General features: G+C 40.4%; 1 protein-coding gene across 5 annotated transcripts in view; it reads right to left on the reverse strand.

Annotated features, from left to right (window-relative positions):
- LOC115178712 (uncharacterized) overlaps positions 1-12,600 on the reverse strand; it is a 361,651-nt gene that overhangs the window by 60,388 nt on the left and 288,663 nt on the right. The window contains exons 13-14 of one of the 5 annotated variants that reach the window (XM_029739991.1): positions 10,331-10,415; positions 9,499-9,523 (exon numbers count right to left, since the gene is read on the reverse strand). The exons of the other annotated variants lie outside the window; for them this stretch is intronic. Of the exons in view, the coding sequence (XP_029595851.1) occupies positions 9,517-9,523; positions 10,331-10,415 (92 nt within the window). The 3' untranslated portion in view covers positions 9,499-9,516. Of the gene's footprint in view, positions 1-9,498; positions 9,524-10,330; positions 10,416-12,600 lie in introns of those variants that run through there. 5 annotated transcript variants of the gene reach the window in all.

Raw genomic sequence — 12,600 nt, forward strand, 5'->3', positions numbered from 1 at the left:
AAGGCCGGGAAGTTGGTCACCAGGGAAGGCCATCGCCTCATTGGCGCGCGTTCCTGCGAGAGGTAGCTCCGTTCCAAAAATTTTTTCAAGACACTGGTTGCGTCCGGTTGAAATATACTGATTCTTCACGTTCAAAGGCCTAAAGATTGATGCTTTACAACGTTTGAATGAACGCAAATAGAATTTTTTTGACTTTTCGTCCTGAGATTTTTCGCGCGCTTCCTACTTTTGGAGTAGCTGAACGTAACGCGCGAACAACAAAGAGCTATTTGGACATAAATTATGGATTTTATCGAACAAAACAACATTTGTTGTGGACCTGGGATTCCGGGAAGTGCCTTCTGATGAAGATTATTAAAGGTAATGAATATTTATAATGACTCCAAAATGCGGCTATCTGTATTACGTAGTGTATTTTTCTGAGCTCAGTACTCAGATTATTGCAAAGTGTGCTTTTCCCAGTAAAGTTATTTTGAATCTGTCAAAGCGGTTGCATAAAGGAGATGTTCATCTAATTCTTTGAATGACAGTTTAATATTTTATAAACGTTTTTGACGAGTAATTTTGTAAATTGTAGTGCTGATTCACCGAGGGAAAATATTTCTGAACGTCACGCCCCAATGTAAAATGCTGTTTTTATATATAAATATGAACTTTATCGAACAAAAAATGCATGTATTGTATAACATGATGTCCTAGAAGTGTCATCTGATGAAGATTGTCAAAGGATAGTGCTGCATTTAGCTGTGGTTTGGTTTTTGTGATGCATGTAGTTGCTTTGAAAATGGCTGTGTGGTTACTTTTCGATGTACTCTCCTAACATAATCTAATGTTTTGCTTTCGCTGTAAAGCCTTTTTGAAATCGGACAACGTGGTTCGATTCAGGAGAAGTTTATCTATAAAATGGTGTAACATACTCCTATGTTTGAGAAATTGAAATGATTAGATTTGTAGTTTTGAGTATGGCGCTCTGATTTTTCACTAAAACTCGGTCCCGCTCACGGGATTGTCGTCGCAAGAGTTAAGGGATCTTATAACCCAATGTATAGTTATAAACTAAGGTGTAATAAGCCAAAGTATAATGATTAAGAATAGCTTGAAACATGTAGTTTTGTATTGAAGTATTGAAGATTAAACTTACCTGCTATAATGATCATCAGAGATGTAGAGTTCATAGATCCTCTTCCATTCTGGGCCTCACAGTAATATTCTCCTCTGTCCTCAGAGATGATGTTAGTGATGCTGTAACTCTGTCCTGATGCTTTTGGTGAGGCTACGTTCTTCTTGTACCAGGTGTATTTGTCCACAGGTGGGTTGGCATCACTGCTGCAGGTCAGAGTCACTGAACTGCCCTCCACTATTTCACCAGAGGGACTGACTGACACTGAGGTGTTCTTTGGACCATCTGGTGTTGAAGATGACAGAACATGTAGAACTCATATAACATGTAAGGCACCAAGAGATTATGTAAATTAGTATAGATTAGTATATTACACTGACATGTAGAACCATGTATTAGAGAGATTATGTAAATTAGTATATATTAGTATATTACACTGACATGTAGAACCATAGAGAGATGATGTAAATTAGTATAGATTAGTATATTACACTGACATGTAGAACCATGTAATAGAGAGATGGTGTAAATTAGTATAGATTAGTATATTACACTGACATGTAGAACCATGTAATAGAGAGATGATGTAAATTAGTATATATAGTATATTACACTGACATGTAGAACCATAGAGAGATGATGTAAATTAGTAGAGATTAGTATATTACACTGACATGTAGAACCATGTATTAGAGAGATGATGTAAATTAGTATAGATTAGTATATTACACTGACATGTAGAACCATGTATTAGAGAGATGATATCAATGACTTTCACTGTAGATATATCAACACCCCATGTACTCACATCTGACAGTGAGAGTCTCTTCTGGAGAGAGGATTCTCTCAAAGCCTTCTACATCACAGGAGTAGTTCCCTGCATCCTCACTGCTGACTGGGTCTAGGATCAGGCTGTTATAACTGCTGACTGGGTCTAGGATCAGGCTGTTATAACTGGTGACGGGTCTAGGATCAGACTGTTATAACTGGTGATTGGGTCTAGGATCAGGCTGTTATAAGTGCTGACTGGGTCTAGGGTCAGGCTGTTATAACTGGTGACTGGGTCAAGGATCTGGCTGTTATAACTGCTGACTGGGTCTAGGATCAGACTGTTATAACTGGTGACTGGGTCTAGGATCAGGTTGTTATAACTGCTGACTGGGTCTAGGATCAGGTTGTTATAACTGCTGACTGGGTCTAGGATCAGACTGGTATAACTGGTGACTGGGTCTAGGATCAGGCTGTTATAACTGGTGATTGGGTCTAGGATCAGGCTGTTATAAGTGCTGACTGGGTCTAGGTCAGGCTGTTATAACTGGTGACTGGGTCTAGGATCAGCTGTTATAACTGCTGACTGGGTCTAGGATCAGGCTGTTGTAACTGGTGACTGGGTCTAGGATCAGGCTGTTATAAGTGCTGACTGGGTCTAGGGTCAGGCTGTTATAACTGGTGACTGGGTCTAGGATCAGACTGTTATAACTGCTGACTGGGTCTAGGATCAGGCTGTTTTAACTGGTGACTGGGTCTAGGATCAGGCTGTTATAACTGGTGATTGGGTCTAGGATCAGGCTGTTATAACTGGTGATTGGGTTGGTCAGACGTTGTCCGTTCTTGTACCAGATGTAGGTGGGGTTGAGAGACTGTACATTTGGTTCTACATCTCAGTGTGACTCTCTCCCCCTCTGACACAGAATCCATCTCCAACAGGATATCTAAGAGGAAACATAGTCATATTTGACTCCAGACAGGCTTGTCATGTGATTAGACTTGTCTATTACAGTACTAACTGTAGGTGGAGTATTACCTGTGACAGTCAACATCACACCAGGAAGACCAGAAAATCTCCCCTCATCTGTTGTTAGTAATGTGAATTTGAATTCAGCTGAGTCCTTCTCTGTCAGGTCTGTTATTGTTGTTGTGGTGGTTCTCTGTGTTCCTATTGTACTCCACACGACCTGCATACTCTGGATATGAACTGAGATCTACAGGGTGTTTCTGTGTAAACCAGAATGAACCTTGTTCTATATAACTAGTGGGATGAGTGTAAGACAGGATATGTTCACTGTGGAGGCCTTCAAGACACAGATTCTCCTCTTGGTGTAAGTCACCCTCCAGCAGTTGTGACCCTGAGCACCTGAAAATACATTAAATCGTTTTTTTTCACACATACCTTGAATTAGCAAGTTGCCTTACTTTGTAAAAGAAAGGTTGCTACAATGATCCCAATAGAATCCAGACTCACACACTGCAGGAGAGTGGAGATCCTCATGGCCTTTTACAGCACAGGAGGAACTCTCTGTTTTAGGACTCCAGACAGTGTTGTTGGGAAGTGGACAGAGGAAGAGGCTGTCCATTCCTGTACCAGATGTAGGTGGGGTTGTCAGTCAGAGTACAGGTGGTGCTACACGTCAGTGTGACATTATGTCCTTCTGCTACTCTGTCAGGAGTCACCTTCACCTGCAGGCCTGAATGAGAGTTTATGAGAACGTTATAATCTGTCATGACAGACTGTTCTGGGATCTGTAATTAAAAGTAGGAAATTCATCAAATTCATCATTTAACCCCTTTTATTGTTACTGGTATGTGTTTATTGTACTTTACTGTGTTCACCATATACAGTACCTGTAACAGAGAGACTGAATCTATCTGAGTCAGACTTCCATCCTGAGTTGTCTGTTTTATATCTGAAGTCATATGTTGCTATGTCACTCTGTCTCAGGTCTTTGATTCTCAGGATGCAGTCCTTCTCTGTAGTTCCACTGTACTCCACACGACCTTCATACTTAGGGTCCCATCTCAGATCATACGACTTACCATTCAACCATTGGTTAAACCAGACTATCTCTGTGACTTGGGTCCAACTGGGAACAGGACAGGTCAGGACCACTGATGACCCCTTTAAGGCACAGATCATCACAGTATTTTGTCCCAGAACACCTGAAACACAGTGTCACAGGACTCAACCATGAGAGAACTTCATCTGTGACATCAAGACTATAAAAAAAACAGACATTACAATATTACATCCAAATGCATGTAAACATGTACAGGATACTGTAGGACCCATCTTCTCAAATGTAACTTCCCTATTCATTCTAGTATTCATTTCAATATACATCATGGAAGTAAAAAGCACTGGTGGCCAGGGTTGGGGTCAATCCCATTTAAATTCCAGTCAATTCTGAAAGTAAACCAAATTCCAATTATACATTTTCAAAATGTTTCTAACTGAAAGCAATTGGAAATAATTGGAATTGGAATTTCAGTCTACTTCCTGAATTGAGTGAAATTGTAATGGAATTGACCCCAACCCTGCTGGTGGTTGACAACATTATACTGCTGCTGCTGCTGCTGATGTGCAGAAGTGTGAATGGAAACAGAGATAAGCATCACTCAGTGAGGTGTGAAAGATAACTCTTTCAGTGAAGTGGAGACTCCTAACAGAACACACCAGAATAACATTACGATTCTTATCATTTTAGAAATGTCTGTAGATTATTAACAGAGCAACTAAAAGAAAAGAATGAGACCATACCTGCTACAGACCAGAGAAAGACCACCAACACACTTCCTGCTGTTCTCAAGGCCATTGTTGCGTCTCCCACCCTGCAGTCTTAGAAACATAAAAAACAAGTCACTCTATAGCTGGTGAATAACTCCACCTGATACATTGAAGTAGAAACTGTAAATGGGGTACGAGGGCCTCATTACTGAAAATGAACCAGGCTCATATTGTGTTGTGTTGTATTGTGCTATATGGTTGTCTATGTGAATACTGTCTGTCTGTAAGTCTATTGCACTATGTATGTAATGTGTGTGACGTGTTGCATGTCTGTCTACATCTGTCTATTTAGGCTGACATGATGCATGACGCAAAAATAATATCCTAATGTATACAACTAGTCATCATCATCATTATAAACAACAACAACAACAATCACTTATTGAACAGATGTGTAGAACTGTAAACACATATTTCTACATTGTTCTGAAGCTGTTTTATTCTCAGAACCCCAAACATAGGAGGATAAATTGTCATCCTCTACGGTCAGTCAAACTGAACAGCAGCCTAAAGACTGACCACCAGGTTCAATGATAACTCCTATCCCCAAGCTGTGGAGGCTAAACAGCAAGTGACTCAAACACACACACACACAAACACACACACACACAGAGAGAGAGACCATCTGTAGTGAAGGCCCATAAGGCCCATAGAGTCTGTATCAAAGTCTAGAGAGCTGGTTGTTATGGATGTAGAAAAGTTAAAACACACATCCTACACTAGTATAGATGTCAACACTACTCCCTATCAGTCTGGTCCTGAAGGGCTCTCAGATAAATCCACTATGTCATTCACACCACACACGGGTCCACACACTGAGCAGGGATTCAAATGTTTGTCTGCATGTCTTTTTTACCCATGGTTAATCATCTCATCCCTATGTAGATCAACACTCCTACTCTGAGACACTTTATGAATACTGACCCTGATCTAACAACCAAAACACAGCTCAAAACATAACAGGAAGTAAAATGATACATTACCCTCAAGAATATGACTAATGACTAAAAACAAATAAACCAAAACTATATTTCAAGATATTGTCAAGAGTACTTACAGAGCGAAGTGAAGGAGAAGGTCCTGTACAAGAGAGTCAACTTACTGTCAATGCGTGGAAAACAAAAGGTGGTCTACTGAAAGTGTTAGCAGGGCATTTTTTTCATTTTTTTTACATTTAGTCATTTAGCAGACGCTCTTATCCAGAGCGACTTACAGTAGTGAATTGCATACATTTTCATACATTTTTCTCCGTACTGGTCCCCCGTGGGAATCAAACCCACAACCCTGGCGTTGCAAACACCATGCTCTACCAACTGAGCCACACGGGACAGGCTTAGCCTAAGTGTGAGTTCTGTGGCTGATACATTGTTAAAGTAGCCTAGTCAGGGCATTAACATGCAGCAACAGCATGTCACATTAGGGATGTACTGATCTAATAGAAAATGGTCTAAAGTCAGAATACTGTAGTTACATTTCTTTATTTGAGGAGTCGAGCCTACATGTTTTACAAGAGACAAAATGTGACCCATTCCATCACTCCACATCAGCTGCATCAAGTGTTACTGAAGTTCCAGAACAGATGAAAGGGGTAGTATGTTTGGTTCCAGTGTTCCATACTAGAGCGCTCCCTACTGGCAACTCAACATTATTACAGCCTCCAGTTTATATGTCTCTACTTGTCTAGGAAATCCCAGACTTAGTGAAACAGCTACAACCTTGTTAACATTGTGGGAGGCAACCTGTCTGCCTAGGGAGACTAATATGTCCCAATCATATCCTCGTCCACTTGGTTCAATAACAAAATAACAAACTGGCAATAAGGCCGAGGAGGAATGGGGAAGGAAATCACTTTGATTGACACTTCAAACACTCATACATTATGTCCAGTGTTCTGTCTGTGGGGGTTGACACCCCCCCAACCCAACACCCCCATTCTATCCAAGACTCCTGTTCTCTTTTAAAGTAGGGACAATGTTTCCCTTCCTCTTTATTATTCTGTTCTTCCTCCCTCTGTCATATCCGGACATTGTGTGGTGTTCAGGGTGGCCATGTTTTCTTGTATCTTCCTCTCTGGTCAGGCTTAGAGAGAGAGAGAGGAGAGCGAGAGAGCGAGAGAGCGAGACATTGTTACAGAACTGTATATTAACATAATATGATATTTGAAATGTCAATACTCCTTTGGAGCTGTTGTGAGTGTAATGTTTACAGTTACATTTTTATTGTTTATTTCGCTTTTGTTTATTATCTTAAAGTGAAAGTCCTCAATGGTGCTGCCCATGCTAAACTGGCTTTTGGGCACTAGAGTCCTCTGTCTATCTCCATGGAGGTATGATATGTGAGTTGATTGCTTAAATATGTTTATAAATTATAGTTGATGTTTTGACAAAGACAGATGTCCTTACCCTGTGGAGGCATACTGGAAGGCTGAGGAGGTGTTGAGGCCTATAGAGTTGGTCCTCTGAGGAGAGGGAGGGGTTCTCTGCATCCAGCGGTCTGGGTACCTGATCACCAACCTGGTGCTCTTCAGCTCCACCCCCTGGACAGGAGGACAAACAGCAGGCACCAATGTGTCGGAGGAAACACTGTTTAACTGAAGACCGACGTCAGCTTGCAGGCGCCAGGCAACAAGGAGTCGCTAGAGCACGATGAGACAAGGACATCCCGGCCGGCTAAACCCTCCTCTATCCCATGACGACCCTGGGCCAATTGTGCTCCGCCTCATAGGTCTCCTGGTCACAGCCGGCTGTAACAGTCCGGGATCGAACCCGGGCCTGAAGTGCTGCCTTAGCACTCATTGTTGAATTTGTGATTTCCAACTTGTTGTGTAATGTTTATGTCCAATGGCCAATGAGCACCGATACGTTTTATCTATAATTTCATATGACAAAGACTGATAAGGATTTGCCAGTAGATTGTCGACTTGATGCATGATGATGACTGCTTGTCTAGCTTGCTAGCTAAGATTGAAAGTTTGATGTTGACATGATCAGTCCAGTCAAAGTTACGGTAGATTTAATGCGACTTGATGTAATTTTGTCTAAGCCAATGACCTTGAGCCTTTTTGGATGGGCATTTCTAATGTAATTCTATGGCAACACCCAAGGGGCTTGAAATTTCGAGCTCTACCCATAGATTTTGTGGTGACATAGTGTCCCCATGAGTGACAGAACACTGAGCCAATCACGGCACAACCTAGAGAACATTACCAACCCCTACGCCTCCGTATGTTATGCTGGCTGCCCCACCACCACAGAAAGCACTAAGCTAGGCTGAAACACCTGCATTTTGGAGCTGCCTTACTCAAGAAAACAAAACGAGACCATGTTTGTATTCAACTTATTAATGCAATGCTTTATTTTTTAAACTTTGTTTGCAAACTGATATGTGACACGTATTAATGCCAAAATACCATTCAAAACAAGCAACAACAAAAAAGCTAACCAGGTGGGGCTCAAAACAGATTTATCTCTGCATCAGCTGCCTTGAATGACGTGTCGCCACTGCATGTTTTTAGAAATTATAGACAAGTGACTAACAAATAGCCAACCAAAATATCGGAAATTACAAGTAGAAATATGTCTAAATTATTCAAAAAATAATTCTGCAGTCTTTGACTGTAGCCTATAGAACATTTCTATATTTGTAGGCTAGTGTGGGTGTGGACCTCAGATCTTCACTTTATATAGTGGGGTGGTTGGAGATGGGTTATTAGGTTAACAAACAGCTGACCAGTGAATGTAACTGGTGAGGATCAGTGCTGGGTGTTGATCTGTTCAATGGTGACATCATGTGTCCAATAGGCAGAAATACAAGAAACAGCAGAGTGGAAATAGTTATGAATCAATGTATTAATAGTTAATCAACTAATGAATGTATTTATTGTCTTAAACTTTTAGCTTATTTACAACATGAAGCTTATATGATGTTTATCCTGTATAAACTGAAAAGGTAAACATGTAATGTAAAATGAACAATATGGTAAAACCTAAAATAAAATAATAATTCATTTAAAATATGCAATAATGTCTGACAGCAATACAAAGTAAAAACTGCAAATGTTTAAATGTATGTAATGTACTGATTACATGTATTTTTATTAAAAAATATCATGACACTGAACAACATGGTATTACGTATTATAAAATTAGTAATAATATCTGACAGCAATACAAAGTAAATCATCATCAACCACTTCAGAAGAAACTTGACCCAATAGCTAAAAATATTAAAAAGCTGTTATCAATATTATCCATATTAGTTGCTGAGGAAAGTAGGACTATTGATGTTATAAACATCTGTATATGGCAATATCCCATTTATCATCAATATACATAATTATCATTATAAGAAAATAAAATATATATCCAGCATTTACTCAAAAGTTTAAAGTTCATGGTCTGGAAAAACTTGTAGATATGGCAGCAATAGAATAGAGTGTAAGGCCTAGTTTTGTTTTCGAACCTTCAGTCCAGATTGTGTGGTGCTTCTCTTCAGTCCAGGTTCTGTGGTGCTTCTCTTCAGTCCAGGTTCTGTGGTGCTTCTCTTCAGTCCAGGTTCTGTGGTGCTTCTCTTCAGTCCAGGTTATGTGGGGCTTCTCTTCAGTCCAGGTTCTGTGGTGCTTCTCTTCAGTCCAGGTTCTGTGGTGCTTCTCTTCAGTCCAGGTTCTGTGGTGCTTTTCTTCAGTCCAGGTTCTGTGGTGCTTCTCTTCAGTCCAGGTTCTGTGGTGCTTCTCTTCAGTCCAGGTTCTGTGGTGCTTATCCTTCAGTCCAGGTTATGTGGTGCTTCTCTTCACGTCCAGGTTTCTGTGGTGCTTCTCTTCAGTGGGAGATTCCCCTCACATTCTGAAAGAAGACATACTGAAGTAGCACTCCACACTAAACATTTATATACACACATTTACTGCCAGGGTGTCATAATCTGGTGACCTGGTCCTCATGTTCAGAGGTGTGTACGTGTCACTGTCAGGACGGACCTACTCTCTACACACAGACAGACGAGATGAGCGAGATGACAGAGGAGAGGACGAGACCAGATGAAGAGCCAGACAGAGGAGACCAGAGATAGAGACAGAGGCAAGCGACAGAGAGAGAGACAGATGAGACGAGACAGACATGAGAGATGAGCGAGACAGAGAAGACAGAGAGACAGAGAGACAGAGAGAAGAGACAGAGAGAGAGAGAGAGACAGAGAGACAGAGACAGAGAGACAGAGAGAGAGCGAGTATGAAAGAGAATGTCGTGACACAGTAAATGAATGAAAATGGAGTTGTAACTTAGGGTTTCCCAAAGTCAGAGCTGGGGACCCCCTGGTTGCACGTTTAGTTTTTTTGCCCTAGCACTACACAGCTGATTCATATAATCAAAGCCTGATGAGTTGGTTATTTGAATAAGGGGGGTCCTGGTGTAACTGATGGGATCACCTGTTTGTCTGATGTGGCATCACCCACTCCAGTGGATCTCCTGTAAAGAGGGACAGTGCGTTCTGCTCTCTACTGACCTCTAGTGGACGTTGATTCGTTACAAATACAGTTTAGCAGTTAATGGCGTTTGGCCAATAATTAATGAATGAATTAAGTTAATAACAAATCAAAGAGCTTAGGTGAAAGAATAATATAAATAACATTTTCCCAAAGATGCATTTCAACTCACCTGAACCACATGAAGCCAGAGAGGATGAGAACCAGAACAACAACTTTGATTCCTACAGCTGCAGTCAAAATTGAGGTTTGTTTCCCTAAAAGATAATATTGATGATATGAGTACATGTTATTATGAACTGAAAATGAATATATGGCAATACAGGACATTAATGCAATACTTGTGTATATATAAGCCTATTTAAATACAAAGTGTAATAAGGCAAACTAGAAGAAGATTACCTTGAAACATAATTTCTTATTGAACATCATTTTGTATTGAAGTATTGAAGATGTAACTTTACCTGCTACAATGATCATCAGAGCTGTAGAGTTCATAGATCCTCTTCCATTCTGGGCCTCACAGTAATATTCTCCTCTGTCCTCAGAGATGATGTTAGTGATGCTGTAACTCTGTCCTGATGCTTTTGGTGAGGTTACATTCTTCTTGTACCAGGTGTATTTGTCCACAGGTGGGTTGGCATCACTGCTGCAGGTCAGAGTCACTGAACTGCCCTCCACTATTTCACCAGAGGGACTGGCTGACACTGAGGTGTTCCTTGGGCTATCTGGTGTAAAAAAAACAGTGGATTTAAATATGCGTTTACATTTAGAGCTAATATCTTTCACTACAATGTTAATATAGCAAACTAAAGGTTTAAACCCATGTTCTTACATGTGACAGTGAGAGTCTCTTCAGCAGAGGGGAGATCCTCATGGCCTTCTACAGCACAGGAGTATCTGCCTGTATCCTCACTGCTGACTGAGAATAGTCTATAGACAGGAGAGTAGGTGTTGCTGTTTGGTATAGGATGTCCATTCTTATACCAACTGTAGACTGTGATTGGGTCGAGTGTACATTTGGTTCTACATGTCAGTGTGACATTCTCCCTCTCTGACACAGATGTAGGATCCATCTCCAACACAACATCTAGAGTAAAAGGAAACAAATCATTATTCTCCTCCTATATATGTCCTCATATGTGAAGTACTACACTTGTTTTTTTATGTTACATACCACTACATGTCTGTATAACTGCCCTTAATTGCAGTCATTTAATACATTTATTTCGATTTATTTAGCCAGGATAGTCAACTCTGTAATAAATCCACTGTTTTCCAGGAAGTCCTGGCTTCCATAGAATAAATAATAACACAAAATTCTCATTAGCATACAAAAGCATAGTTAAAATCACATTATACACTGAAGTACACATATCATATGCATTAGCATACATACAAAACCACACTCACATTACAGCTATCTACAGTTGAAGTCGGAAGTTTACATACACCTTAGCCAAATACATTTAAACTCAGTTTTTCACAATTCCTGACATTTAATCCTAGTAAAAACTCTCTGTCTTAGGTCAGTTAGGATCACCACTTAATTTTAAGAATGTGAAATGTCAGAATAATAGTAGAGAGTGTTATATTTTCGCTTTTATTTCTTTCATCACATTCCCAGTGGGTCAGAAGTTTACATACGCTCAATTAGTATTTGGTAGCATTACTGTTACATTGTTTAACTTTTGTCAAACGTTTCGTGTAGCCTTCCACAAGCTTCCCACAATAAGTTGGGTGAATTTTGGACCCTTCCTCCTGACAGAGCTGGTGTAACTGAGTCAGGTTTGTAGGCCTCCTTGCTTTTTCAGTTCTGCCCACACATTTTCTAGAGGATTGAGGTCAGGGCTTTGTGATGGCCACTCCAATACCTTGAATTTGTTGTCCTTAAGCTATTTTGCCACGACTTTGGAAGTATGCTTGGGGTCATTGTCCATTTGGAAGACCCATTTGCGACCAAATTTAACTTCCTGACTGATGTCTTGACATGTTGCACAAAGTAGATGTCCTAACCGACTTGTCAAAACTATAGTTTGTTAACAAGTAATTTGGGAGTGGTTGAAAAACTAGTTTTAATGACTCCAGCCTAAGTGTATGTAAACTTTCGACTTAAATTGTATGTGTCATAGATGTGAGATGTGTGACTGATTACCTGTGACAGTCAGGGAGACAAGTGAGCCAGCAAACCTTTCTCCAGATGTTATGAATCTGAACCTGTACCCAGCAGAGTCACTCAATCTCAGGTCTGGGATTCTCAGGGTACAGTCACTCTTCTTATCCCCAAGGTACTCTCCCATTTAGTAAACCAGAAAGTTGTTTTGATCTCATGATAACTGGGATATGTGTAAGAGCAGGATATGTTCACTGTTGACCCCTTCAAGGCACAGATACTCTGGCGGGTGTAAATCACACTCCAACACTTCTGACCTGAAATGCAAG

The sequence above is a fragment of the Salmo trutta genome, chromosome 38 (genome assembly GCF_901001165.1).
Source record: "Salmo trutta chromosome 38, fSalTru1.1, whole genome shotgun sequence".
Lineage (NCBI taxonomy): Eukaryota > Metazoa > Chordata > Actinopteri > Salmoniformes > Salmonidae > Salmo > Salmo trutta.